Source organism: Acanthaster planci, linkage group LG03 (assembly GCF_054643075.1).
Source record: "Acanthaster planci isolate LZ-2023a linkage group LG03, COTS_SCS, whole genome shotgun sequence".
In the NCBI taxonomy this organism is placed as follows: Eukaryota; Metazoa; Echinodermata; class Asteroidea; order Valvatida; family Acanthasteridae; genus Acanthaster; species Acanthaster planci.
In genome coordinates, this window is record NC_141779.1 from 24,040,420 (window position 1) to 24,066,738 (window position 26,319).

Here is a 26,319-nt window from a genome sequence, read left to right on the forward strand (position 1 = left end):
CTCAAACTCTAACTCAAAAAAGAGAAACGACTTTTCCATTTAGCACTGCACAATGAGCTGGCTTGGTGTTCCAACAGCGCATGGCTAAAATAAAGTGTGGCCAAGGTCCTTCAGACATACTGTATGTAAAGAGTTTTGTCCTATCATCGCATTCCAACAGACTTGAGTGCATGCTTCGTTCCTGAATGACATGACCTTTACTTTTTTTTGAAATACCGAATTGGTCCATTAGACTGGTAACTGGCTGGACTGCAAGCGTCATCTGGCCAGACACACTAGGCTGATGCATATTCATAGCTGGGGCATTAACCACACTGCATGTATCAAATCTCCCACAATGAACTTCAATTTCCTAGGGACCCACATGCCTTGCAATGGCCATGGGCTGCATGATATATACAGGTGCTGTATGGTGACGGCCTGCAGTCAAAACATTTTTTCTCTGTTTTAATCTCATTTAGGTTTTCCCACTTCAAAATCTAGGGTGACTGAAGCAAAGAAAAAAGTCAAACATCTACGTACTTTATGGGAAACTTATGGTACATGTATGTACAATGCACATGTTTATCAGGGAACTCTAAAATACATACATGTACAGTAATTGCTGCAGAAAAAAACAATTACTGAACAGGACTGTTTTCAAAACCATCTTGCAAGCTGGCAAAACATTCTGACAACAAAAAAAGCGATGGGTGTCAAAGTCTACCAGTCTTACGTACCAGTACATATACACATGTACATGTATGTACATGTACATCCTAACTTGTAAAGCAGGAAGAACTGTAGACCTTCGGAATCTGACACATATGTAAACTGTAAGGAATATTTCAACTACCTCTGGGGTAAAATACGGGCTCAAATGTCAGTTGGAAGAAGTCTCCAAAGCATCGACTGCTGCTCATTTGCTGGGATTACAGATGTAAGCCCCAGTTAACTGGCCCCTTCCTGATTGAGTTAACCTCATATCAGGTTATATCGCTGGTTCGTATCCGCATCGCCAGACAACTTCTTGGGACAATCTCAGAAAGCTAGATTACACCACTGCACAAGAAACCCTCTAATCAATTGTGTCAGATCACATTATGAGTTTAAAATCTTTCAATCTGTTATGTTTTCAATAAATTTTGGGGAATTGTTTTTTTGCCCTTTATAAGAAACCAACATTATCATGTTTAAGTGTGAGTACAAAGTTTAAGTGTTGACAAAACAGGGGTGATAAAATTTGTGACTTTGGTTGAATTTAAACTATTGAAAAATCTTTTCAAATTGTCACAGATTTCTACAGTTGCAATCTTGTATCAAGGATACATGTACATGTACAGCATGTCCATAATTCTCCTGGAAATCCCTTTCACTACTTTACATGTAACCGGGGAAGAGGACAGAACTTTTATTGATGGAATTTGGCACCAGGAAACACACTGTACATTTCCAAAGACTTTCTGTACATGTAATCTGCAAGAGTGGGACTCAAACCCACAAGTTCCTACATGTCCTTACATACAGGCACTGAAGGTTAAGATGTTGAAAGGTTTGAATCTGATGCAGCATGTACATACAGCTGCCAATAACCATTGATGGAATTCTGCATGAGGAAAATTTACATAAACATGTATGTAAATTTTATCTTAAATTTTGGTTTTGTCCTGAATAAACTAAATGCACTGTAGGCTGTGTGCTTTCCAGAAGCATACAGGGAAAAAGTGTGAAGAACCAAATTGTAATGTATTAGTAGTTATTCAGGCATGACATCAATATGTACATGTATGTGAGGAAACAGTAATTTGGGGATTGCAGGAAGAGTATAAGACACGACTCTGCACTAAAACTCCTAAATGTACATGACAAGATTTAACAACTACGCAAGGGTTTTATAAGAACCAAGGGGCCATGTTCAGTAGCACCATACTGTACATGTACATGTACATAAGTACACTGGTTTTGGCATACTGGTACCCTGTGTACTTTTAGTTTTATTGTTAGCGGTATGAATACGAACACATAGTAATGGGCAATTGAATGCACCCCAGATTTGATCATGGAGCTTTGGCTCCATGGTTGGATGAACCCAACTGAGTTTGTACTGTACAAGACTCAATCCTACCCACAGTAGTTAAGTTGACTGGAAGTATACATGTATGTAAAAATGTTTCGGGGCTGCCCAGAAAATAATTTACAACGAAACCCAGGCATGCCACACATACCGGTAATCTTGTACATGTACATGTACTTCCTCCGTAATTATCATCGGGTCATTGGAAAGTCAACAACCTGATTCCTCAACTTCAAGTGCTGTACTGTACATGTACAGGTATGTATGGCCACATGCAAGTATGCACGTTTACAGGTATGGTACTACAACATACATGCAGGTCTTTAGGCACAGGTGTGATATGGTCAGGGTTCAAAAGAAAAGTACATGTAGTGCATGTATTACTAGTACCTGTACTGTACATGTACATGCTTATGTCTTGCTGAAACCACGGACCATTTAACGCCAAAGTAAATGTGTCAACTGATCATAAATGTTTTGAAAATCTTTCATATTCATTGATGGTACCAGTACACATGGTTTCGGCAATGATACAAAAGTCTTAGAAACTGTTTATGGAAACCATGTACCTCGCACATGTCGGTATCTATAAAAATACACAGGTTAACACAATCTGCAGACAATATGCATACCAGTACCATAATTTCACCCCTTGGGGAGCAACTTAAGAGACTAGAAATCAATTATACATGTCAACTGCATAGGATACAGCATATTCCAACTGTGCCAATTAAAGCGTTTCAAAGTAAGTGTTTTCTAAACTCAAACTTAAAGCAAACACACATGTTCTTGTAAATGTCAATGTGATTCTGAGGACTTCCTATCAGTGAACTGTTTTCCAAAATGTTGCCAGTAATAGTTTGGCGCATTGTTGTTGCTGACTTCTTTTATTTTCAAATCTGAATTCTTTTTTCAGCAAGGATTAACTTTTGACTCAAAAGTTTAAAGAAAAATACCATATTTCAATTCACATTAAATATACAATAAATGTACCAGTACATGCAGGCCTACATGTATATTGACAATGTACACTGGATTGGTATATGTGCATGTACATGTACCAAATACATTAATAATCCAAAGGCGCAGAGTCATGGTCAATAAGCTAAACACTTTTATTCTGGAAAAAAAACCTACATGTAGAGAACACACATTGGGGGAGATCCCTTTCTGAACATGTCAGTGGGCAAACCAAGCTGACGTCAAATCAATACCACAACACGTTCCATAACACATCACCCAAAAGTTAACGGGTAGCAGATTGAGCTGGTAAGGCGGGGCCAAGGAGACGACTGTGGTTAGATCTGACCCCATCAACTGAGTGAAACAGACATGACCAAATACTAGTTCCCTGGGACAGTAAACCACAACAGGAAGAGAATTGGGAGTTGAAAGTGGTGTAGTACCATGTACTGATATTTTGTCTACCTACCGGTAGTCAAATTACATGAGATCAGACCCATCAAGGGATGGATTATGTAAAATTTCGCAGTTCTGGGGAGTTTAAGGTTGGAGAAACAGACAGCTGTGCACATTGTGGGTGCAGTGTCCCAATTCAAGGAAAATTTTCCGCCAGGTCGAGGCGCACAAAAAGTACCCCCAGAGATTGTTTCGAAAAGAGGGGTCTGTTTGGGCCAAGAAATGGTGGGATTGTGTCAGTATGGCCCAGAATCATCTCTGTAGATTCAGGGGCACCCATCTGGGGGCAAAGCAGAGAAAAATGGGACTGAAAATTAGTAAGAAGAGCCCGAGGAAGGTGAGGGATGTCATTTGAAAAATGGCTGCTGGGAGGGCTTGGCAACATTCACTTTTTGGGGGTGAGTTTGTTTTGGGCGGATAATTAAAAAATTCATTGGTTAACCTACTAAAAATTGAAAATCACATGAAATCTGAAGGACCAAACAACACATTGTTTTTTGTTTGAGAGGCCTCAGGGACTTCAGTTGCCTGCCATGGGGCTCCAAACTTGGTTGATTTACACTATTTTCAATGGAGCTTGAATTGGTTCAGGGCACCCTTGTACAATATGGTCCGTTACATCTTAAAGAATAAAATTGCAGGGTTTTTGATTTGCAACATGATTTGGTAGTAAAATGTCTGCTCTGGTAAGCAGGAGGATGTGGGTTGTTGTTTGTTTGTCCTCAGACACCACTAATTACATCATGCATGCACTGTTTACAAAGTCGCAAAACACCCCAATTAGATGTACCGGTATGTTAGTGGTTTGGTTAGCTTACAATGCAATTTTTCAACTTTGAGGAAATACACATGTGTACATGTATTTACATTTACATGATAAGTAAAAGGAAACAAAAAACATGGGACATGTTTGTTTAATAACTGCACAGGAAATGACACCTCCTTTTGGAAACACATCAATATAATGACATTTTTATACCCGTGTGTGAATTGATGGCACTTTCCCATTTAGTGACACTTCATTTCTGGTGACTTGCAGTGACTCCTACACCGTAGTTGGAGTAGAAGAGAAACCTGCCCCTGTTATGTCTGGTACGGGTTTGATATGGGCGGACATAAAAACCCGACCAATCGTTGAGTTTATTTGTCAGTTGTACTGGTGGACAGTGGTGGTGCGAGTAGAGGACTATTTTTCCAAGTCCTCTTGGAAGTAAGATGCATGCTTTCGTCCCTTCATATGGGACTCAACAGGTGCACATGGGCGATTCCGGGGCCGGAATCATACGAACTCACAGGTGGTTTGAAAAAAACTAGACACTCTTTTTGTTGTTATACCGTACATGTAGGTCAGCCAGTGGATTTCATTCTATTTCGGTTTGTTCTTCAAGTAGGGAGAGCAGTATATTTGAAGAGGATAAATTTTCTCACATAGCATGAAAATGCCAAAGTAGTGTCTCAAAATTGCATCTTGAACAAGTTCTACCATGCTGTTATCTTGCAACATAAATTTACTTATATGTACATGTACATGTATGTGGACCAGGCTGAATATTGGAGTTGGTTACACTTTCTTTATATGTACTTGTATCTGATCATCCAACAGCACATTTAGCACTGATTACAGGATCATAACGAGTGAAGAACACAATAAAGAAATGTTCAGTTTTAGGGGCACGAGGAAAACCCTGGAGACTGAAAAAAAACCCATCCACATGTGGACCAAGCTGGAATCAAACCCAGGCCCACAGAGGTGGAAGGCGAGGAAAGAAACACTACACCAACTTGACTCCCCACTACACCAACTTGACTCCCCACTACACCAACTTGATTCCCCACTACACCAACCTGGCTCCATAGTTTTGAAATTTGTATCCTCGTAGAGACATTTGTATCCTTGTGGAGACATGGCTTTGTTGTGGGGTGCCGAAATATGGTGCCTTGTAGAGATCCTAAAGAATGGGTTGAATAGGTCTCCACAAGGAATTCCTAAAGGTGAATAGGTCTCCACAAGGATTTCACGAAACTGATATGTTGAAATTGCTCAAAAAGGAGAAATTTTTAATTTCCACCCCACTTTGGTTTTTATTCTGACATTTTCCAGGCTTTTGAGTCACAGAGCCTGTCGATGTAGTACATGAACATGGTATCAGCGCGTGTACAGGCCTATTTTTCATATATACAGTACTATACAGTATCATAAATGTACATGATGTACATTGTATGTACATGTATGTGACTATAATGTAGAGACGGATTGGTTGACCAATCTTAAGGATATTTTTCCTTTTAATTCCTTGGATTCTCAGGAATTTGCGGCTCTGAATTCAGTCTTGGGCCCACATATTTACCAATTTACTAACGTAGAAAATTTAATTAGTCCCTATCTTAACTCTCTTGAACTGCCTCTTGTCGGTGATCCTGATAATCCTTATCAAATTGTCAATCATTCCAGTTACTTTTCATATGATAAATTTGTGGACTTTTTAAATCAAGTCCCTACTGATAATTTTTCACTTCTTTCTTTAAATAAACATAGTTTACCCCAAAACATAGACCACCTAAAAAATCTTTTATACTCACTTAGTTATGATTTCCCTGTCATTGGATTGTGTGAGACCTGGCTGAATGAAAATTCCTATATAAATAGTTTAAACATACCTGGATATACTCTTCTGACTAAAAAAAGTGTTGGCAGAGTTGGTGCAGGGGTTGCCTTATATTTATCAACAAATCCGCAATATGTATGCGGACCTGACCTGAATGCTTTATCCGACAACTCTTTTGAAGGCATTTTTATTGAAATCATCACACCACAAAATCATAAGAACCTTATAACTGGGATTGTATATAACCCCCCCATGCAAACTTTGATTGTTTTATTACAAACTTTAAAAACCTTTTCCAATTAATCACAAATGAAAATAAGCCTTGCTTAATTTCAGGAGATTTTAATCTAAACCTGATCACTTCTAATACCAATCGCCAGCCTCAGGAATTCTTAGATTTAATTTACCCAGTACTCCTCCTCATGTCTGGCACTTATTACCAATCCAACTAGGGTCACTACTGCATCTGCAACTTTAATCAATAATATCTAATATATTACGCCCTCCTAAATCTGGGATCTTGGTTACGGATATATCCGATCATTTTCCTATATTTACTTTCTTTAGCTTGACTGTCAATCATCCTAGTCCACGCGTCACTTCAGTACGTGATTATTCTCACGAAAATCTAGCTAACTTAAACCAAGTATTTCACAAATATGACTGGTCCTCACTTTAATATGCAGGGTGCTAATCTTTATTTAGCTTTATTACAGATTTATGTCAAACCCCACAGATGCAAATCGTACTAAATACACACGCAATAAAACCATTTTAACTAGTGCCATTCGTACCTCTAAATGTAATTATTATACTTTAACAATTCAACAAAGAAAAAGGTAATATTAAAAATACTGGGAAGGTAATTAATAACTCTAAACCGCAGTAACGCCGCGCGATCCGAGAGTAGGGGAAAAGCTTGCAGTTTTCGGTAAATTACAAAAACGGAAACTCTAAAAAAGTCATTTTGATTAAGCAGACATCAGATGTAAAGGTTTATATGACTATTCAATTTAAAGAAATATTTAAAATTACACGTAGCGAGTGACCTATCGCCCGTGAATTTTAGTGGTTTTTTCGCTCTTGTGAACTAGGAAATTCCGGAACTAGGAAAACGACTTGCGGTACAATGGGCAGAGTGGGTAACAAAATTAGCTGTCGATCTCCGAATTCAAGTTTCATGTATGACCGCGGGACCGGGTTTTCATCGGCACGGTGGTTTTTCATGAAGTCTGTTCTTCAGTAAGAAATTTCACAGACATTTTATGCATGAATGTTTGTTCCTAATTTATTTACTTTACTTTTTTACGGGTACCCGGCCCGGAAAAATGGAACCGGGTTTTGAAATCGACGGGCGGGTACCCGGGTACCCGGCACAGGCCTAGCAAATAAGTACAGATGTAGAAGTTGTTGCTACCAGCAATCTACACTTGATTACTAGTCATTTTAATTAATTTTTTTACAAATATTGGTATAAACCTGTGTAATCAAATTCCTTCTAATGATCTCAATTATTCTGATTATTTAATGGACCCTCAACCTAATTCTATATTCTTAAGTCCTGTTATTGAGGAAGAAATGATTGATATTGTACATACGTTGCCAAACAAAAAGAGCTCTGGCTTTGATGGTAACTCACTGGTTAAGGAAGTGATCCGGGCAATCTCTGAACTGTTTACCTTTATTATGAACATGTCTATATGGACAGGTGTAGTACCAAATGATATGAAAGTTGCTCGTGTCAATCCTATTTTTAAAAGTAGCAATCTTGACCAAGTAAATAATTATAGGCCTACATGTATCTTGGTTCTTACTACTTTTTCAAAAATTCTTGAACGAATAATTGACAAGCGTATAACCCTAACGCCCTAGTATAGGGTGTGTGTAAAATCATATTGAAATTGGAGGATTTGGGACTGTTAAGGTTGATGGACTTTCTAGGTGAACACAACATAATTTCTGATTCTCAATTTGGATTCCGTCAAAATCATTCAACTTCACATGCTATTATTCACCTAATTGATAAAATAACTAATAATTTACACGTAGATGCATCCTCTGTTGCAATCGGTTTATTCCTGGACCTCTCCAACATGTCCATTGTCCAAGGCCTTTGATACAATCGATCATAATATACTTCTAAACAAACCTGCTTATTATTGCATTAGAGGAACCGCCTTGGAGTGGTTCAGGAGTTACCTTTCAAATCGTCAGCAATTTGTACCTATTTATGGTACTCAGTCCTCTGTCAGTACAGCTTCTCATGGAGTTCTGCAAGGATCAATTCTTGGGCCACTTTTATTTTCTACATAAATGACTTTGTGTTAGACTTGTTTACCTTTATATTATTTGCTGATGACAGTAACCTATTCTACAGTAACCCTGATATTGATATTCTTTATCATAATGTTAATCTCAAGCTTACCAAAGTTTTAAACTGGCTTAAAGCAAATAGGTTGACTCTTAATATTAAGAAGACTAACTATATGCTGTTTAGTAAAAAGCAACATCATGAAATACCTGAAATCTTTATTGATGATGTACAAATTGATAAAACCGATTGTGTCAAATTCTTAGGTCTGTATATTGAACAGAATCTTTCATGGAAAAAAACAAATCAGTAATATTTGCACGACTGTTTAAAAAAATATTGGAGTTATATGTAAACTAAAGCTGCTTCTCCCACAGGATATATTATTTAAACTTTACAATACATGTACTTTGATTGTACCATATCTATCATATGGGATATTAGCTTGGGGTAATGGCGGGGTTAGTTTAAGCAATAGAATACATAAACTGCAAAAAAAGCTTTAAGAATGATCCACTCTGCCACCTACCTTGAACATAGTAGCCCGCTGTTTCATTTGTACAAAAACTCTTAAAGTAAATGATAACTATTTCCTTCAGCTTGGGATCCTCATGCACCAGTTCAACACTAAAAAAATACCTAAATCCTTTTGTTCTATGTTTATCAAAAATGAAGAAATGCACCACCATTTCACCAGACAACACAAGAAACTTCATCATTCTTTTCCACATACTACTCTCACACAAAATACAGTCAATCATGAGGGCCCCAGGCTGTGGAATTCCCTAGACACCTCTATAAAGAATCTAGGGAACCTACAACATTCAAAGGTAAACATAAAGCTAAACTATTAAGTGGGTATTCAAATTTTATTTAACATCATTTAGTTTTTGTGTCATACAGGGTTAAAAGACTTAGTATTTACATGTCCTACTGTCTTCTTGTCTAACTGTATGTCATAATTATTGTATTGTCTGTAATAATGTTTAGTATTTCAATGGGACCCCTTCCACAACCAGTTTCCTTCCTGTTAAATCTTTACTGCATATAATTAGGTGGAAAATAAAGAGTAAATGAAAGGTGCAAATCAGCACCAAATAACGATACAAGGAAAAAGGAGCCATGACATTTTTAGGTTAGCTTCTCCAACTGTTCCTCCACACACTCATATGATGGTAATGAAAGGGTGATTCTTCTTCACATCTGTCTGGTTCCAGACAAGGGCAGATCTACATGTACCGTAGTTTCTTTCATTAAATCATACTGTGAAACATGCAGGACCCAGGTTCACTCTGTTTACCTCTATTTTAATTAACCAGTGAGAGTTCCATGTAAACTAAGACGTGTGTTCCTTGCTCCATGGATAGACATCACACTTGAAACCCTGTGCACAATTTAGCACAACCAAACATTTACAAGACTGGTCTGGAATTCTTACCATTTTCCACATGTAAGTAAACACTTCAATGTTTTCTTTGCTAAATTTGATATCTTAGGACACGTAATCACTTTCTGATGGCTGGTGTACCAGTACTACTTTTGGGAAAAATTTGTTCATCATGTAAAGATAGGTTTAGGCCTACTGCGGCCAATGAAAAATTTACGTTGAATACATACATAATACATGTAGCTGTAGGGTTAATTCTGTGGAAAGAGAACCGGATTTCAATTTTTAAGATTAATCATTGGGTTAAAAAAAATGGCCAAATAAAAAAACCAACCGGGTTGAGCATAGTAATACGAGAGAGAACATTGCCTTTGACTACATTATTTTGGGACTGACCTGTTGTGTAAAGCTGTTCAATACAGGGGTCCCAAACTACACACTACACAATCCCCAGGCTGTAGGATATGCTCATATGAATTTTGCTATAGCCATCGTACCTTGAACCAGACTGCCGGTTCCAGTCCGGTGATTTGAACCACACTTTGCTCGATCGTGGGCACACAGCCGTCCCGAAGGCCAACGTTCGCGCACTGTTTCCACCATTCTACGGGTTCACGGGGACTGCAACACAAACCGGGCTGAACCACGTCTCCGCGTAAAAAAACCCGCATCTCGACAACTTTTCACCAATGCAAAAATGCGATGCAGCGTGGAGCTGAAAGTTCTTCTGACGTCCACTAGCTACGTCTGCTGGATCAATAAGCAATTCGGTATTTCTGTGCAGACGAAGAAAAGTTTAGTTCCGCAACTGTCAACATCAGAATAATTTGCCTCCGACGGTCACTGCCGTGTGACGGCCAGCGGTGGCGACTTGGAATACCCATGAAGGAACAGGCCAGTGCAGTGCAGGTGCACAATCATGCAGCGGAATTACAGTTGAGAAATTCGTTGAAATTCAAGTTTGGCGCAGTTTATAAATCTGAATTTGTCACTGGCGTGACTTGTAAAAGCATGTCATTTCCGCAGATACTGGAATGGTGTCCATGTATTTAAGCGTACAGCAAGTACGCGGGACATATCACTTTGCGTGGGTGATCAGATATCTATGCGGAAATAAACTGTGAAAAAATACCAAAGACGTGCACAACACACATAATAAAGCAGAGATGTAGCGCCCTCAATCATCGGCTTAATCACTTGGGGAATTACCATGGTTATTTTACAAGAGAGAAAATATGGAATATTAATGCAAAAAAAAAAAATCTGGGAATTACCCAAATATGTTTGCCTGAGTCATAGTTTATTGATTTTCCAAATAATAAATTACATCTGAGGCCTTAGAAAAAATGCATGTGTTTTCTTTTGTTTATCCAGGTGGGCCCTAGATGACAAAATCAGTTTCTCAAACCCGGGAGTAAAACTTTTTTCAGTATATTTTATTGGTCACGGTGTGGGGGATCAAATCAAGTAATATATTTCACGCCAGCATTACTGTTGACACAGTGTATCTGCACTAATAAGTGTCGATTTTTAGGATGATCCAACATATTTTGAACGGAACAATTCAAATGATATGCTGTCTGTGGGCCTACGTATTTGACACATTTATGTGTACTTCTTGGCAGTGAAAGATGTTCCAAACAAAAACAAACCACCAAACATTTTGCTATAATTTTTCCTCCTCCAAGAGCTCTTTTTATTAGTGATAAAGAAATGTTGACTCTCATACAGCAACGGCAGAATGGTTTTGAAAGTGTGTGTGCGTAGGGGGAATTAGCCTCAGCCAATAGACTCAAAAAGAATACAGTTATGAAGTTGCAATGCACCTTCAACCACTGGTAGGCCTATAAAGTTGGGGCAGGGGGCAAAATAATTACCTTTTCAAAGGTAGGGAGGGGGTAACAGCCTCCCCCCCTTCTGCCACCGGAGCTTTCATACTATTGCAATTTACAATACTGACATGTATGCATGTTGATTTTTGTTTTTGTCTGAGAAGATACAATTTATATATGCAGGCTATACCTCTCTTCAGTACCACACACACCGTTGAACTCAACCATCAAAAAAGACTACATGCAATTCTGCCATTCTTACTACATAACACTTGGAACTAAATGCCATCAATCACAAGGACTTTGTATTTTTTTCAACTGCGAGGGTACTTTAGATAAGGGTCTAAATGTCACACTGTCAATAATACTGCACATAAAAAGTAAACAGACGATGTATACTTAGGGAAAACCCAGGGGAATTTCCCCGTGGTAACAAAGAAAATCTGGTTTTGTAATGGTTTAAAATGATTCTCCATCGCTAGACAAAGTCAGTGACGTTTGACTTTTCTCCCTGAGAGTCCTGCAAATACATGTAGGTAGTCAGAAAGGATAAAATCAAAAACTTCAAACCAAGTCCTTCGCATCCCCTCCCATCTAAGAAAACCATTTGACAACAATAGCCATAAAATTTAAATAGTATCTTATAAAGCTTGTCAGAAGGAAGAAATTGTCATATTTTTCCTGACCTTTAATCATCCCTTGGTTATTAATGCAAGATCAATCATTCCATGCTTTATTCCAACAGAAAAAGTCAGAATAAGTCTTGCATAAAAATCACTGCATGGGAATGATATCTATTGGTTATTAGCAAATGAGGTAGCGGTAGTCTAAAATCACTCTTGTGATGTCACTCTATTCAGAAAACTCTGTAACTGTATATTCTTTTTAAAACTGAAAAAGATAATATCTGTCTTATAGCCACAGAAATTGCAATCGTGATCTTAAGTTATCACAATGTTACGTGCAGTGAGAAATGTTCTTGCTCAATGCACCATGAGAAATGCTGGAATTGAATGAGTTTGGATCTTTGGGTCCTCACCAGTTCAAATCAAAGAAACTCAACTGGTACATTTTTTGCCATTTCTCATTAATGTACTACTTGCATTGATGTTGGTTTCAATTTCTATCACTAAAGTGTGGACTTTAGTAAAGTCCACACTTTTTTCAACCACATTTAATGGAATAATCCAAATTTCTAAAAATTTCTGAATGAGTAGATCTGAATCTTTTAAAATAGTCATACATGCTTTAATTTTTCATGATGTGTTCATTAATTAATGCAATTCAGCATTAAATAGAATGAAATACTAAGATGTCACACTGACAGGTGAAGATCATAAAGAGATGAGTAAAAGGTTTAGATTTAATCTGATTACAACTTGAGTAGAGTTCCAATTTACATAATTTATTCCGGGATTTTCCATATACAGAAGGAATGTTAGTGGGTCAAGTACGTGTACTCTGTGATCTTGTTTGTACCCAGAACTCCATTGGCAATAACCCTTGGAACATTGACACATGGTGCGGTTTCATTCAGTGCATTACTCACGTCTCATGACAATTTTCTGAACATAGATATTCATGCCGTGTTGATTACTTTCTGATAGTTTGAGGGTAGATCAATGATAAGACATCACACCGAATTGAAATCTAATCTATCATTAACTGGTGCACTGAGAATACTTTAGAATTGAATCTAAATAAGACAAAGGAAGTTATTGTAGACTTTTGGAAGACCACTTTTAGCATCATTCCCTCAGTCATAAGTGGCAAAGAAGTTGATCGAGTACAATACTGCATGTTCCTTGACGTTAATATTTCAACAGATTTGAAACAGGATATTTATACTGATTGTCTTTAGAAGAATCAAGAAATTAGATTGTTCTTGTGAGATAATTGAGGAGTTTCCATTGCCTTGAATGCACATGGAGATTTTCATTGTTATGTCACTTAGTTAAGCAAATGTTTCCTCCAAGGTTAGAGCACCTTTTGCTGTGATGTGCTTAGTGCTTGCAGTCTCCATGAAATACGCGGAGCCTCGTGAAATTGGGCACAGAAGTCACTTTGTCATATAATGACAGTGGTGATGATGTGGACACTTCAGTAATGAACAAACACACTGCAGGCGTATATCACCTTGGAGACAGCATATGACAAAACAATGTTTTGCATTCAGTCAATGAATGAACACAAAAAATCCAATCGAGTTAAATCAGTGAGTAAATGTACCTCAAAGTATAAGTTAAATACTTGTCACAGATGTACAAAACTCTGAAAAATTAATTAATTCTAAGCAACAACTTTCCCGTTTATGATACTTAGTAGATTGCAACGGCAGCAGAATGTGGGGGGGGGGTTCCCCACCTTTGCAAAGGCTTTTATTCCCCCCCTCCCACTTTATAGGCCTACCAGCCATTGGAGGTACATTGCAACTTCATAATTGTATTCTTTTCTAATGGCTGGGGCTAATTGCCCCTCCCACTTTCAACACCGTTCCGCCGCTGTTGGTAGATCGAGATGTATAGTGACTCAACATCATGTCTGCTGGCAATGAATGGAGAAACACTGCTTAGCTGTTTTCTAACAGGACAGTAGATAAAGGTCTCCATGTATATATGTATACACAACGTACTGCTCAAAGCCGCAAAAATGGACCCTCTTCAATGTAGCAACTACAAGTAATCATCTTCACAAAACCAGAAATTTACAAGCTGTTTAAACTATTTTATTAGAAACTACTTTGGCTGTGGACAAAGGCAAGGTAACTACTCCTGTTGAACATGGGGAAAATGGGAAATTTTAATATTGCTTCTACTCTTAGAAACATTGAATTTATTTGAAAATATTACAGATACATTTTTAAGATTGTAACAATTTAAAAATTGTCGAACAACCAAAACACTTTTATGACCTAGCTTTTCACAGCAGATATTCTGCCAAAAGGGTACTAGAAATCTGTAAGACTTCAGCTTACTCCTTGAACATCTTTACATGAACATCTGTAAATGCAGATGCAAAACTTTACAAGAGATATTAATTGATTCCAGACAACACTTATTGAAAGCATCAGCTACAGGAAATCAAATGCTTTTCATGTAACAAAGTGAAACAAAGTGGTACACTGGTTCCTGTAGTCTCCATTTGGCTCAGGTATCGCCATCATTTTTTTTTCTGACAACATCAGCAAAAGTACACACAGGTATGGTAATGCGACTCAATGCAAGGAATCATTCTGCACTTGGTAACAAGGAGATGCTTCAACCATAAATACAACACAACAAGGGTAAATCAAGTATTTCAAGTAGTTTTCATACATTGAAGAAGCGTTAAAGATGCATATAAAGTGAGTCAGTGAAAAAATTATTGTATGTTTCCTTTAAGTTTTATTGTAACTGGTCTCAACCATTAACACATGACTTGAGGGTGATAATACCAAGCTCCCTTTACTGAAGCTAAGTAATTACCAATGATAGTGCAGACAGAATGATAGTGGTATCGCCCTCTAGGTGCAAAATGATATTCAGTACAACATGTGTCATGACCTCAATGACTTTATTTTCTCACTGAATTTACTGAATTTTAGTAAACATCATCCAAAATATAATTATCAGTGTTACATACAAATCGCTTCAAGTTTTATCTGAGGTTTTGTAAACTATTTTGAGAAAATAATCACCTGTAATTCTACTGAAAATAAATATGGTATTCTTGCTGAAGACCTAAATGTTAACCTTCAGAATAATGAAGCAATACTTCAATCTAAAATTTTATTGACATGAACGTTTTCACATTCTTTTACTCCACTCACAGAGAGTAACACCACAACACCACTCCGCACCGCACCGCAAGAGTAACCCTAAATTCAGCTATGCTAATTGACAGTGTACTCACTGATGTTTAACTAATCATGTAGCATTATTCATCTGCATATACACTGTTATTCTATGCAGCCAGTCATTAAACTGTTACTGTATGTTACTGAGCGGTTAAATTTTACCGAAGAGAGGGGTGGTGGATAACCCAAAATATTAAGGAAACAGGGATGTGGAGTAAAGAAATTTCAAAAAACCACCAATTTACGAAAATAGACTGCTGATTTAATTAAAATTGAAAGTTAGAACAGTTACATGTACATTCAATTATTAATTCAGATTAATCCAAGTTACGTTAACCCCCTTTAATGCTGATGCAGTCAAAGGACGGTCAAATCCAATTTGGCCCAACCTGGCATATATTTTTGTTGGCTGGCCACCATGTGCAAACTACCCAACCCTAACCACCTGACTGGCCAAAATTTATCAAACAGAAAGGTTGCCAGTGGGAAGGCACCATAAAAATCATGCAAATGGGTGGTTAAACACTGAAGGTTTAGACCAGACACTTGACAGGCAAAAATGACGGCTCAAAATATTGTACCAGTTGACATTTGCATAGGAGGGTTAAGCAAAAAAACCTTAAGAAACCCCTAAAATACCCACAAAAATAAACGACAGTCAATATGATGATGGAACTATCTGTAAATTAAAAAGAAAATACATTTGTATAAGTGACCCAGCATCATATATATTAGAATTAAATTTACAATTATATGCATATACTGGATTCATTTACATTTTAGGCATAAAATATGCGGCCCTGCCACAGCATATGTTTTGAATTTATGGTTTACATTCCTTATTGTTTTTTATCAACATGCACTAATCAGTTTAATAAGGAATTAAAGGTTTCACAGCCACCAGTAATATTGTTGAGAATACGAACTACCCAAATTAACTTACTCAAGATGTTATGGAAGGGCTACATGTACATCAAATACAAAGTGGTGTAGGATGACCTACACATGTACATAGCGCTAGGTCCATAGGAGGACTAGGTCGGTCACTGTAAATCAGAATTAAACATTTAATGTAACACTGAAACAAATCATTATAAGTTAAAGATGTTAACTAAATATGATCAACCACTCATTTTTATTGAGGTGTACACTGTTCAAAAATGTTGATATCTCTGAACAATATGCAAAGATGCTTCCAAGAAACTACCTCAAGCAAATTCGAGTTCAACAGGACATAGTTCCATAATGTGCCTACAAAAGCGCAAAATGCAGATCTAAATGTATACAATGTATCAAACAGTTATTAAAATTAGAAAGTGCTAACTCACCATGTGTCCACTGCCACCATGCCATACTGCCGAGTTTCAAACTCAAATTTTACAATATCGGGACTACACCCGAACTAGGCTAGCTCACAACATAAGTTAGGAGCACTATCAATATCAACGTGTGAACTTCACATGTAGATGTGTATCCCACACTAATGCAATGCAGTGTGCAGCAAAGACACTAACGTGATGTAGAGAAGTGCACCTCACAAGACGAAAGGCAGAAAAGCAAAGCTACATGGTAAGACGCACTATATATAGAGAAATGAGCCAAATAACTTGCCCCACCCCAACAGGGGAACTCTAAATATGCAATAGTTATATAACTCCTACAAACGCAACACCACAACTTACAATTTATACAAAGCAGCGCTGCATTCCTACAGAGCTAGACATTGTGATATGTGGCAAGAGAGGGCGCACTTCAACTAATTATAAAGGCACATTAAAAAAGTGACATTAAACCTGGGACGGTTGACAAAGTATTGTCGACTGGTCACATGTATGTCCAAGAAACTTGGTCATATTTTCAACGATGCTCAGATTCTTGATTTGTCTTGAAGGGAGAAACTAAAATTGCTACATCCATTCATGAAGTTTTCAATCTATCATCAGGTCACAAATTACCAAGCAACTGTTGAAGGTGACGAGACTGGATTTATGTCCGGAAATCATGGCAGCTTGTAACCAGATGGGGGAAAGCTAATACAAACCACCATACCATGGATGGATGTCGATCCATTGGAGCCTTCAGGGGAGCTTAAAAAGAAAGTGTCCATCAGGACCCAGACTGAAGCAGGACATGGCAGGGACTCTGCTGCTGGTTGTCTCACATACAGTGTACCTACTGATCCTGCACAATCTATCATTCCACTGGCCATTATACTTCTTGATGTCGATTGTAGCACAGTCCTGGTTTTTATTATTATTATTTGGTCGTCCTTCCCCCCAGTTCTCATACTGCATTCTCTTGACACCTTCAGGATAACACACCCATGTGCCCTCTGTGACTTTATCACCGCAGCCAAGCCAGGCCCATGAGATGTTGAGATTTCTCAGTATTTCAGCGATGAAGTCATTTTCTTCCTCTGTCTCAATAACCAACAGCATCCCATCAAGCTCTTGACAGTAGGAGCTTCCATTCTGCCAAGTCATCTCTTGATCAGTAAACTTGTAGCAAGATGAGCCATGTTCCATCCAACCTGGTTTACAAATGGCATTTACACCAATCAATCCAGTAATGACCATCAAAATAGCAAGGTTGAAATTCTTAGGTTTATTTAAAGCCATAACGTGTGGGTAGTAAACAGAGGAAAATTGTTGTTGCACAAGTAGGCTCCTACTTTTTTGATGACTTGCAGTCAAGTCACACTTTCTATTCACTTCCACACATTAGCTGAAGTACATCACTGGCTGGCTTTGCATGAAGGAACACCACAGGATGAGATGGATGATGAAAACATTGCAAGGAAATACCAGTATCCAGAGAGGAGTGAAAAGAGAAAAGGATGGAAGAAGATGTTGAAGCCATCAATCAAACACAAATGCATCAACAGATCAAAAACTAACTGCTCCGGGATCAAAATAGCACTCTTTGACAAAATGATTGGTGACATTGGGAGCCACTCAGGCAAATGATGATGGTGATGAAGGCACTTATAAATAGGCAGCGAATGTCCAAAAAGGCTACTGGTGTCCATGAAAAAGAGAGACAGCTTAATGCTGCATGTGCACTTAAAAACCACCTGTTCATTCAACCAGTAATGGCAGCCATCAAGCAAACAAGACTGCCAGCTCACTAAGCTTATGACGAATGTTGTCAATAATAAATACTGTACTAGCCATTGTACATGTAACTCGTTAAGTGGATGGTGATGGAACCTTGTTCAAGCCTCCTAGCCTCAGTGGTATGTAACATCATCACAGCAATTAGACGGAAACGGTCTCGATGAAATACTAAATGTAGGGAATTCTACCTGATATAGGGTAATGCCATAAAGGAAAAGACAGAAACAAATTACTTGAATATTGTGATATCACGGAATATCAATGAAATTTACCTCCTCCTCAAGTCAGCTATTTTCAAACTTACCTTTCATCATCCATAGATAAAGTTTCTCATAACCCCAAACCCCTTCCCGGCGTTTTTCCAATATTACCACATTGCATGTTGGAGTCTTTTGGAATAACTCTTTGCAGTTATTTTGACTCACATTTTACGAAAATCAAACATACAGCTCTAGCGCAGTGCCCATTTTCCTGAGACAGGTTGACCAAATATGCATAATTTTTCACTGCGGCGCTCAATGCACATGAGCTGACATGCAAGTAACTTTGAACTTCAAATGACTGTAACAAACCCTATATATCTAATTGAGTTCAAACTTTACGTTTGTAATGAAAAGGAGTGCTTTTATATGCCTGCCAAATTTCCAAACAGCAAAGCCCATTTAAGCTGTGAAATGGCCAAAAATAACCCAGCTCTTTGAGGCTGTTGCAATTCAGTAATCAATATTTCCCGCCACATATTTACAAGTACACATGTATACCAGTTAATTGCTTGGCAGGTATCAAATGAACACTCATTTATAATGTCACTAATCATTGTTCATTATGAGTAGCAAATACCCTCAAGAAACATTCAAATTTTTAAGTTCACATTCTCATGCCCTACAAGAAAAAGGAAGGCTACATCACTGTCCATTCAGCTTTTTTTGTCCAGAGTCTAGGTTTCTTCATCTTGTCAAACATTTTCACTGCATGCATAGCCAGAAATGATTATGTTATTGAATACACATTTTACATAGAAGTACTTCCCCTTTAAAAATGTTTATCTTTAGTTTGGAGTTCTTGATGTTTTTAGTAGTGAGCCCCCTGTTTATTTGTTTAAGCCACAGCTTCCCCCTAGTCTGGTCACACTCAGTGTAGCAGATCAGCAGAGACCAGTCACCTTCACATGTATTGTTCCTCCTAACTGGAGTGTGGTTTTCTGCTTGAGCCCTATTCTGCTAGAAGTCAGTGATCAACAGCCAAACTCTCCTCATTAGGTCCATTTTTCACACTGTGTTGGGTTTGGTTTTCAGTCTTTTTAAATTTTTAGTCTTTTAGTTTTAGTCCTTTCAAAGTTCTTTTAGTCCTTAAGTCCTTGGGGTTTTGCATTTTTTTTAGTACTTTTTCATTAATAAATTCTTTTGTGTCCTTTTTTTGAATTCCAATTTGATGTCCGAGTCCTTATTAATTCAGTTTTTGGTGACTTTTCCCTCGAAGATCCTTGGTTTAGTTTGAGTTTTTTGGTTGTTTTGCGAGTTCCCCATAGTGTGCCATTTTCCTCGTTGCACATGTTTCTTTCCATTCTTGTTCTTATTCAAAGACACCTTTCTCATTTTTATGTTTTGTACAGCAGTCTGTGACAGGGAATAATTGTTAAATAGTTTACAAATAGTAGAAGTTTACAAGTGGAATGGATAGAATAATTTCAGTTCCATTCCATGAGGCAAGGTCGAATGGAACAGAACATTCAATTTGTTACCAAATCAAATTATTTGTCACTACATGAATGTGCAACATTTATTATTTGTTTGATACTGAACCCGAATAAATCATTTCTGAACCCAGTGTACAAGTCACTAGTACAAAGGAAAACTGCATCCTTAAGTTTCCACAGTCCGCCTTAGTACGCTAAACCCTAAAAGAGCTGAGGAGAAGGGTAGAATCCCTGATATTTTCTCTGATGTCATTGTTGTGCATTGGTTGACATGTCAAGCCATCAGAGGTCTTAAGAAATATCTTCTGGTCAAGTTTTTCTTTTCTAAAAATTAGACATGAGAAAGCCGAGTTCTTAGGCGAGTAGATCTCCCTGTAACTGTGAGAAGTGAGATTGTCCAATAAAACCCTGATCTTTAATACAGATGAACATTTGATCCTGTGTGTCTTACAATTTGCTCAATTCATTTGATAACCTATTCATTTTTTCTATTATAGAACCAAGCCGACTACTCGCATGACATTTCCTCCTCTAAGAGATTTAAAATGTTAATGTTTTACACATTTATCCCACAAGATTTTGTGTGAAGAGCCGTCAATGTGCAGACATTGTTACGTGTGCCGTGCAACCTTCCGTCTACGTGTAAAGAGCACTGACTGTGTATACTATGCATGAACACAGTGAAACAGTGTTATCCATGGGTATAGTCCATGGTTGTGTGATAGATTATGATAGAATTGTTACTTGAATTGTGTGCACTTTAACCATTGAAAACAGATTGTTAGAATTGTGCAAATAGTACTTAAAATGACATTTAATGTTTGCAATTAATTATCACTATTTTTACTGTAAAAGGAACTTGCTGAATTTTGATAGTTTTCACTAACATTGTACTCCTGTTATAGATTGATTTTAGTATGAACTGCAACCATACCCCCATCATCTAATCAATGTTCCACAACACTACTAACAGCAAAGATTTCATTCTAAATGTTTGAAGGATTTGAAATTCCACTGTGGCTATTGACATTTTGCCACAATGTTAACCATTTTACAAAACAACAAGACACACAAGAGCTCGTTAAAAGTGCTTTCTATTTTCTGAACAGTGTCTTAAGTATTGCTAAATACACCTAGCTATCTATAACAAAAAGTTGTAGTCGATTTTTTCACAAGTAGTTTCAACTTTCAAGTACTGCCGTTACAAACAGTTGGAGAACAATACAACCACAGAGCAATGTCTTTGTCATGGTTCATTTAAATAACAAGTGGCATTAGAGAAAATGACATGTACCTATATAATGCACTTATGATATTAGGTCAGGGGCGTAGCGACTTGGGGGGTGTGTGGGGGTGCAGCACCCCCAATAATTAAATTCCAGTCAGCAAATATAGCTTCAGTTGGAAAATGAATCCAAAATTGGTAAATAAACAATATATGTTGGCCGTCGGAATTTCCCGCGAAGCATGAGATGTAAAATACCACAGATTTTCATTTTACACGACACGAGTTTGACGAACAAGTTCATAATCTGCAAATTGACTCTGGCACAAACCCCCCTCCATGAAAATGACTTTGCTATGCCCCTGTATGAGGTAGGTGTGAAGCAATTGTGAGGATATGCATGGGTGTCAATCGGTGGGGGACCGGGGGAAACATGTTCCCCCCCCCAGTTTTTTCCAAAACCTAAATGAAAATGTATACCTTGCAAAAAGCCCCGGACCCTACATCACTCAGGGTTTCGCACTTAGCGCTCGCATTTGTTCAGATCAGGGCTACATGTCCCCCACTGTTCAAACTGGATTGACGCCCTTGAGGATATTACTTGACTCCAGCTTTGTGACATTATAACAACACAAATCTGTGTTGCCAGATAAAGGATGCAAAATTTGACCGGTCAGTAAAGACTCTGGAACTCGTGGTTGTTTTACAGTGATGTTCACAAATAAAGATGTCATATAGCTTTTACTACATGTATACTATTGTGAACAGCTAGTACTTTCCGCACTCAGCATATCGGCTGTCAGTTGTAGTTCCCCGTAGTTGTATCCACATCAGCGGAACATCTATTCATGAGTAAGAGAAGAAATTGTGGCTCTCGCTTTTCACACCAGTGTGTCCGTAAGAAATAGCTGAACTGCTTAGATGATGATGTAAGGTTTAGGGGTAAAAGCGGCCATCTGAATCCAAACTATAGCAGGACATGGTAGAGACTCTACTGCTTTTCTCACATATGGTGCTCCTAAGAATGTTGCAACCTCTGTCTTTCCACTTGCCATCTTTATTTTTCTCTATTACTCCACAATCTTGGCCACGAAAGTTGTTTGGTTTCTCATCTGCCCAGTTCTCATACTGCATTCTTGTTATGCCTTCATCAGCATAACACATCCATGTGCCCTCTGAGTCTTTATCACTGCAACCAAGCCAAGCCCTTATCATATTGAGATTTCTCAGTTTTCCGGTGATGAAGTCATTCTCTTCTTCTGACTCAATTACCAACAGCATCCCACCAAGATCTTGGCAGTATGTGCTTCCATTCTCCCAAGTCATCTTATCACTTGCAAACTTGTAGCAAGAAGGGCCATGTTTCAGCCATCCCGGTGTGCAAATGGCACAGTTTCCAACAATGAATCCAGTAGTTACAATAATGATGGCCGACTTGAGGTTCCGATGTTCAGTCACTGCCATTATACATGTACTTTTTATTCACTCGAACATTATTGGTTCAAGTACAGATACATATGTAGCTGACGAAGCAATTAGACCAAGGAACCGTTTAAAGCTTGGTAACAAGAAAAAACGATGTGAGAAGATGCTGTTATCATTAACAGAACACAAGACTGATCAGCAAGGATATGCAGGTAACCACTACAAAATGTGAGCAGCACTATTTGGTGATATCAAGTGAAAACAGCATGAGACAAATTATGGTGATGATGATAAGGACACTGCAGTAACAACAGGCAGCCACAAAACTAAAAGAAACAACCAATAGGAGAACAGATGTCTGGGACCCCATCAGCCTGAAAAACATTAACAATGTCATCAAAAGCCACTTCCATCACATGATGATGGCAATTATGAGATTACTAATTAGCATCCAATTACTTCAGGAAGCAGCTGATGAGCTTACAGCTTGTGCCAAGGGAGAAGAGAGTGCTGTGTAGTCAGGTGATGAAAACATGACTGCTTCAATTCAGTACCTGAGGGGAAGGAATGATAATACAAACCACCATACCATGGATGGACATCAATCCATTGGAGCCTTCAGGGGAGCTTAAAAAGAAAGTGTCCATCAAAACCCAGACTATAGCAGGACATGGCGGGGACTCTGCTGCTGGTTGTCTCGCATACAGTGTACCTACTGCTGCTGCACCATCTATCGTTCCACTGGCCATCATGAGTCTGGATGTCAATTGTTGCACAGTCCTGGTTTTTATAATTACTTGGTCGTCCTTCCCCCCAGTTCCCATACTGCATTCTCTTGACACCTTCAGGATAACAAACCCATGTGCCCTCTGTGACCTTATCATTGCAACCAAGCCAGGCCTCTGACATGTTCCGATTTATCAATTCTTGAGCGATGAAGTCATTTTCTTCCTCTGTCTCAACAACCAACAGCATCCCATCAAGCCCTTGGCAGCATATACTTCCATTCTCCCAATTCATCTCTTGACCTGTAAAGATGTAGCAAGACGAGCCATGTTCCATCCAACCTGGTTTGCAAATGGCATGTACACCGATCCATCCAATAATGACCATTACAGTAGCAAGTTTGAAATTCTTAGGTTCATTTAAAGCCATGACGTACGGTATACACAGATAGTAAATAGTCATTACAGGCTTGAACTTTTTTGATGCTTCGCAGTCAAGTCACTCTTTCAATTCATTTCAATATATCATGTGCAGTACACATCCGGCTGGTTTTGCATAAAGAAAAACACAGCATGAGATGACAAAAACATCGCAAGGAAATATCCAAAGCATAGTAGCAAGAGCAAGAGATGCAAGTCGATGCTGAAGCCATAAACAAAACACGAAAATGCATCAACAGATCAAAGCTAACACGTCCAAGATCTTAACAGTAGTCTTTGAAAACATCTAGTGAACATCATGTGATGAGATCAGAATCCCCTTAGGCAAATGATGTTGGTGATAAAGGCACTTATAAAAGGGCGGCGAATTTCCAAAAGGCTACCAGTTTCCACAACTTAGAAAAAAAAGAAGCAGCCTAATGCTGCATATGTACACTGAAAAACTAACTGTTCATTCAACCAGTAACTCAAGGCAGCTATCAAGCAAATTGGACCGCCAGGTCACTCAGCTTATGATGAAGGTTTTCAATAATAAATACAGTACTAGCCATTAACTCTTTAAGTGGATGGTGATGGAACCTCATTCAAACCTCCTCGCCTCAGTGGTACATAACAACATCATCACAGCAGTCAGACAGAAACTGTCTAGCTGTCTCCATGATATTGTAGCGTGTCCCGCTGAACAGGGTTCGACGCTGGTAAAGAATGACACTCAGCTGCAACTCGCCGTTTTGGTCACGAAATCTGTGTTTTATTGCTGTAGCGTACACCACAATGTGCTCTCAGCTCAACTCCAAACATGGCGCCTGTCGGCAGGGACTGCGCAGGCGCAAGGCGGGAAACCGCTGGCCGTTCGCATACCAGCGTGGGCAGCCAGCCAACTCCATGCGGGTCTGAGCTGGCGCCCCCACCGGCCGGACCCGCCGGCACTACACCACCCCCTTCGAGGACTCTTGTTCGTCCCCGAACGAGGTGCCGCAACCCGGCGGGCCGGCCCAAGGCCATCCCGGTCGCCCCTGCGCAGCTTACAAAGAGTGAAAACAAGCAACAAGTACAAGTCTGGTGGGTTCCAAGGGTCTTCTCCGCTACCATGTGGGGGATCCAGGGGTCCAGTGTGGAGGAGACTCCGGTCGTCGTGGTGCCCACCGGCGTTGCCTCGCTGCTCCAGGGGGGCGGACTCCGGTGGGCGGTGGAGGGGGCTCCCGCTGGACCTCCGACCGCCACTGGCTGTGGTGAAGCTCACAGAGGGGTGGGTCCATCATGGTGTCTGTGTCTCTGGTGGCCAAACTGGAGCTGGGGGTTCTTCCTCAGTCTGCGTCCCCGCCTCTACTGAGTGGCGCAGGGGGGCGGTCCCGGCCGCCGCGGGGGCCTGAGGGCCCAGGGCTGCATTGCAAGGCGAGTCCGACGGGTCTCGTTGTTCCGGCCGGCCTCGCAACCCCCGCCTTCGGCGCCGAGAGGGCACCGGTGGCGGGGGCTCACCTGCAGCAGCTGACCGGGGGTGGGTCTGGGCGGCTCCCTCCAGAGGACCGGCAGGGGGGGAGAGACTGCTCCATGGGGAACTCGTCACCCCCCAACTCCCCGCCACTGGCGGAGACCTCCGGGACGTCAGGGTCCTCGGCTTGGATCTGGCCGACGAGGACGTAGTCGCAGTGTCGGTGGTGCCGATCCCGCATGTCCGAGCGGTAGAAGCAGCGGCCACACCCACACTCACAGGTATAGGGCCGGGTGGCGAACAGCTCCATACATGCCGACCTCAGGTTTCGCCGCAAGTTGGTCCGCTGGCGGAATTCTCGCTGACAGTGGGGGCAGGCCAACCGGTCCATCCCGGGGAGAGAAACAGAGGGAGATTCAGGAATTAGCGTGGAGCAGAATCGCACCGGGCGCCGAACGCGCTGCCCCTTGCGAGTCACACGCGCTCCCCCCGCCTCCGGTTCGCAAGGCGATGGCTCCGCCGGGGCACTGCCTACCTGGCTGCTTATATCCGAGCTCTCCGGGCGTCCCGACTTTGCCCCGTCAACAGGTTCCAGTGCGGTCCCTTCGTCAACGGGGGGAGACGGCCCCCGCGGGCAGGACTGAGGGCCGGATCCCCTGGCTCCTTGCCCCCCTGCCCGTGCTGGCGCCCCCTCGGCCAAGGCTCTGTGGGCTTCGCGCTGCCACCATCCAAGCTGCACGTCGCCCAGGTAGCGCTTGAGCCGATTGCGATGCACGATCCAAGCCTTCGTTGTTGAGGCGTTGTAGCACCGCGAAG

The 26,319-nt window shown here is 39.9% G+C and overlaps 3 protein-coding genes across 6 annotated transcripts in view; all 3 read right to left on the bottom strand.

The window, feature by feature from the left end:
* The window catches only part of LOC110991052 (uncharacterized), a 39,699-nt gene extending 28,817 nt beyond the window's left edge, over positions 1-10,882 (bottom strand). For all 4 annotated transcript variants that reach the window (XM_087134663.1, XM_022256153.2, XM_087134662.1 and 1 more), the window contains exon 1: positions 10,274-10,882. In XM_087134663.1, the coding sequence (XP_086990789.1) occupies positions 10,274-10,447 (174 nt within the window). In that variant the 5' untranslated portion in view covers positions 10,448-10,882. The remainder of the gene's footprint in view (positions 1-10,273) is intronic.
* A 150-nt stretch (positions 10,883-11,032) lies between these two features.
* On the bottom strand, positions 11,033-22,404 carry LOC147799743 (perlucin-like). The gene has a single exon (XM_087134690.1). It carries the CDS (start codon positions 18,059-18,061, stop codon positions 17,522-17,524), a length of 540 nt encoding a protein of 179 aa, XP_086990816.1. The 5' UTR covers positions 18,062-22,404; the 3' UTR covers positions 11,033-17,521.
* A 278-nt stretch (positions 22,405-22,682) lies between these two features.
* Positions 22,683-24,872, bottom strand: LOC147799744 (lectin BRA-3-like). The gene is made up of 2 exons (XM_087134689.1): positions 23,495-24,872; positions 22,683-23,038 (listed from the first exon to the last, which is right to left on the bottom strand). Exon 1 carries the CDS (start codon positions 24,091-24,093, stop codon positions 23,524-23,526), a length of 570 nt encoding a protein of 189 aa, XP_086990815.1. The 5' UTR covers positions 24,094-24,872; the 3' UTR covers positions 22,683-23,038; positions 23,495-23,523.
* Between the last annotated feature and the right edge of the window lie 1,447 nt (positions 24,873-26,319).

What these genes read in the sequence shown, in the direction of transcription:
- LOC147799743 (XM_087134690.1), bottom strand. Translation starts at nt 18,061, where the DNA reads ATGGCTTTAAATAAACCTAAGAATTTCAACCTTGCTATTTTGATGGTC.
- LOC147799744 (XM_087134689.1), bottom strand. Translation starts at nt 24,093, where the DNA reads ATGACTATTTACTATCTGTGTATACCGTACGTCATGGCTTTAAATGAA.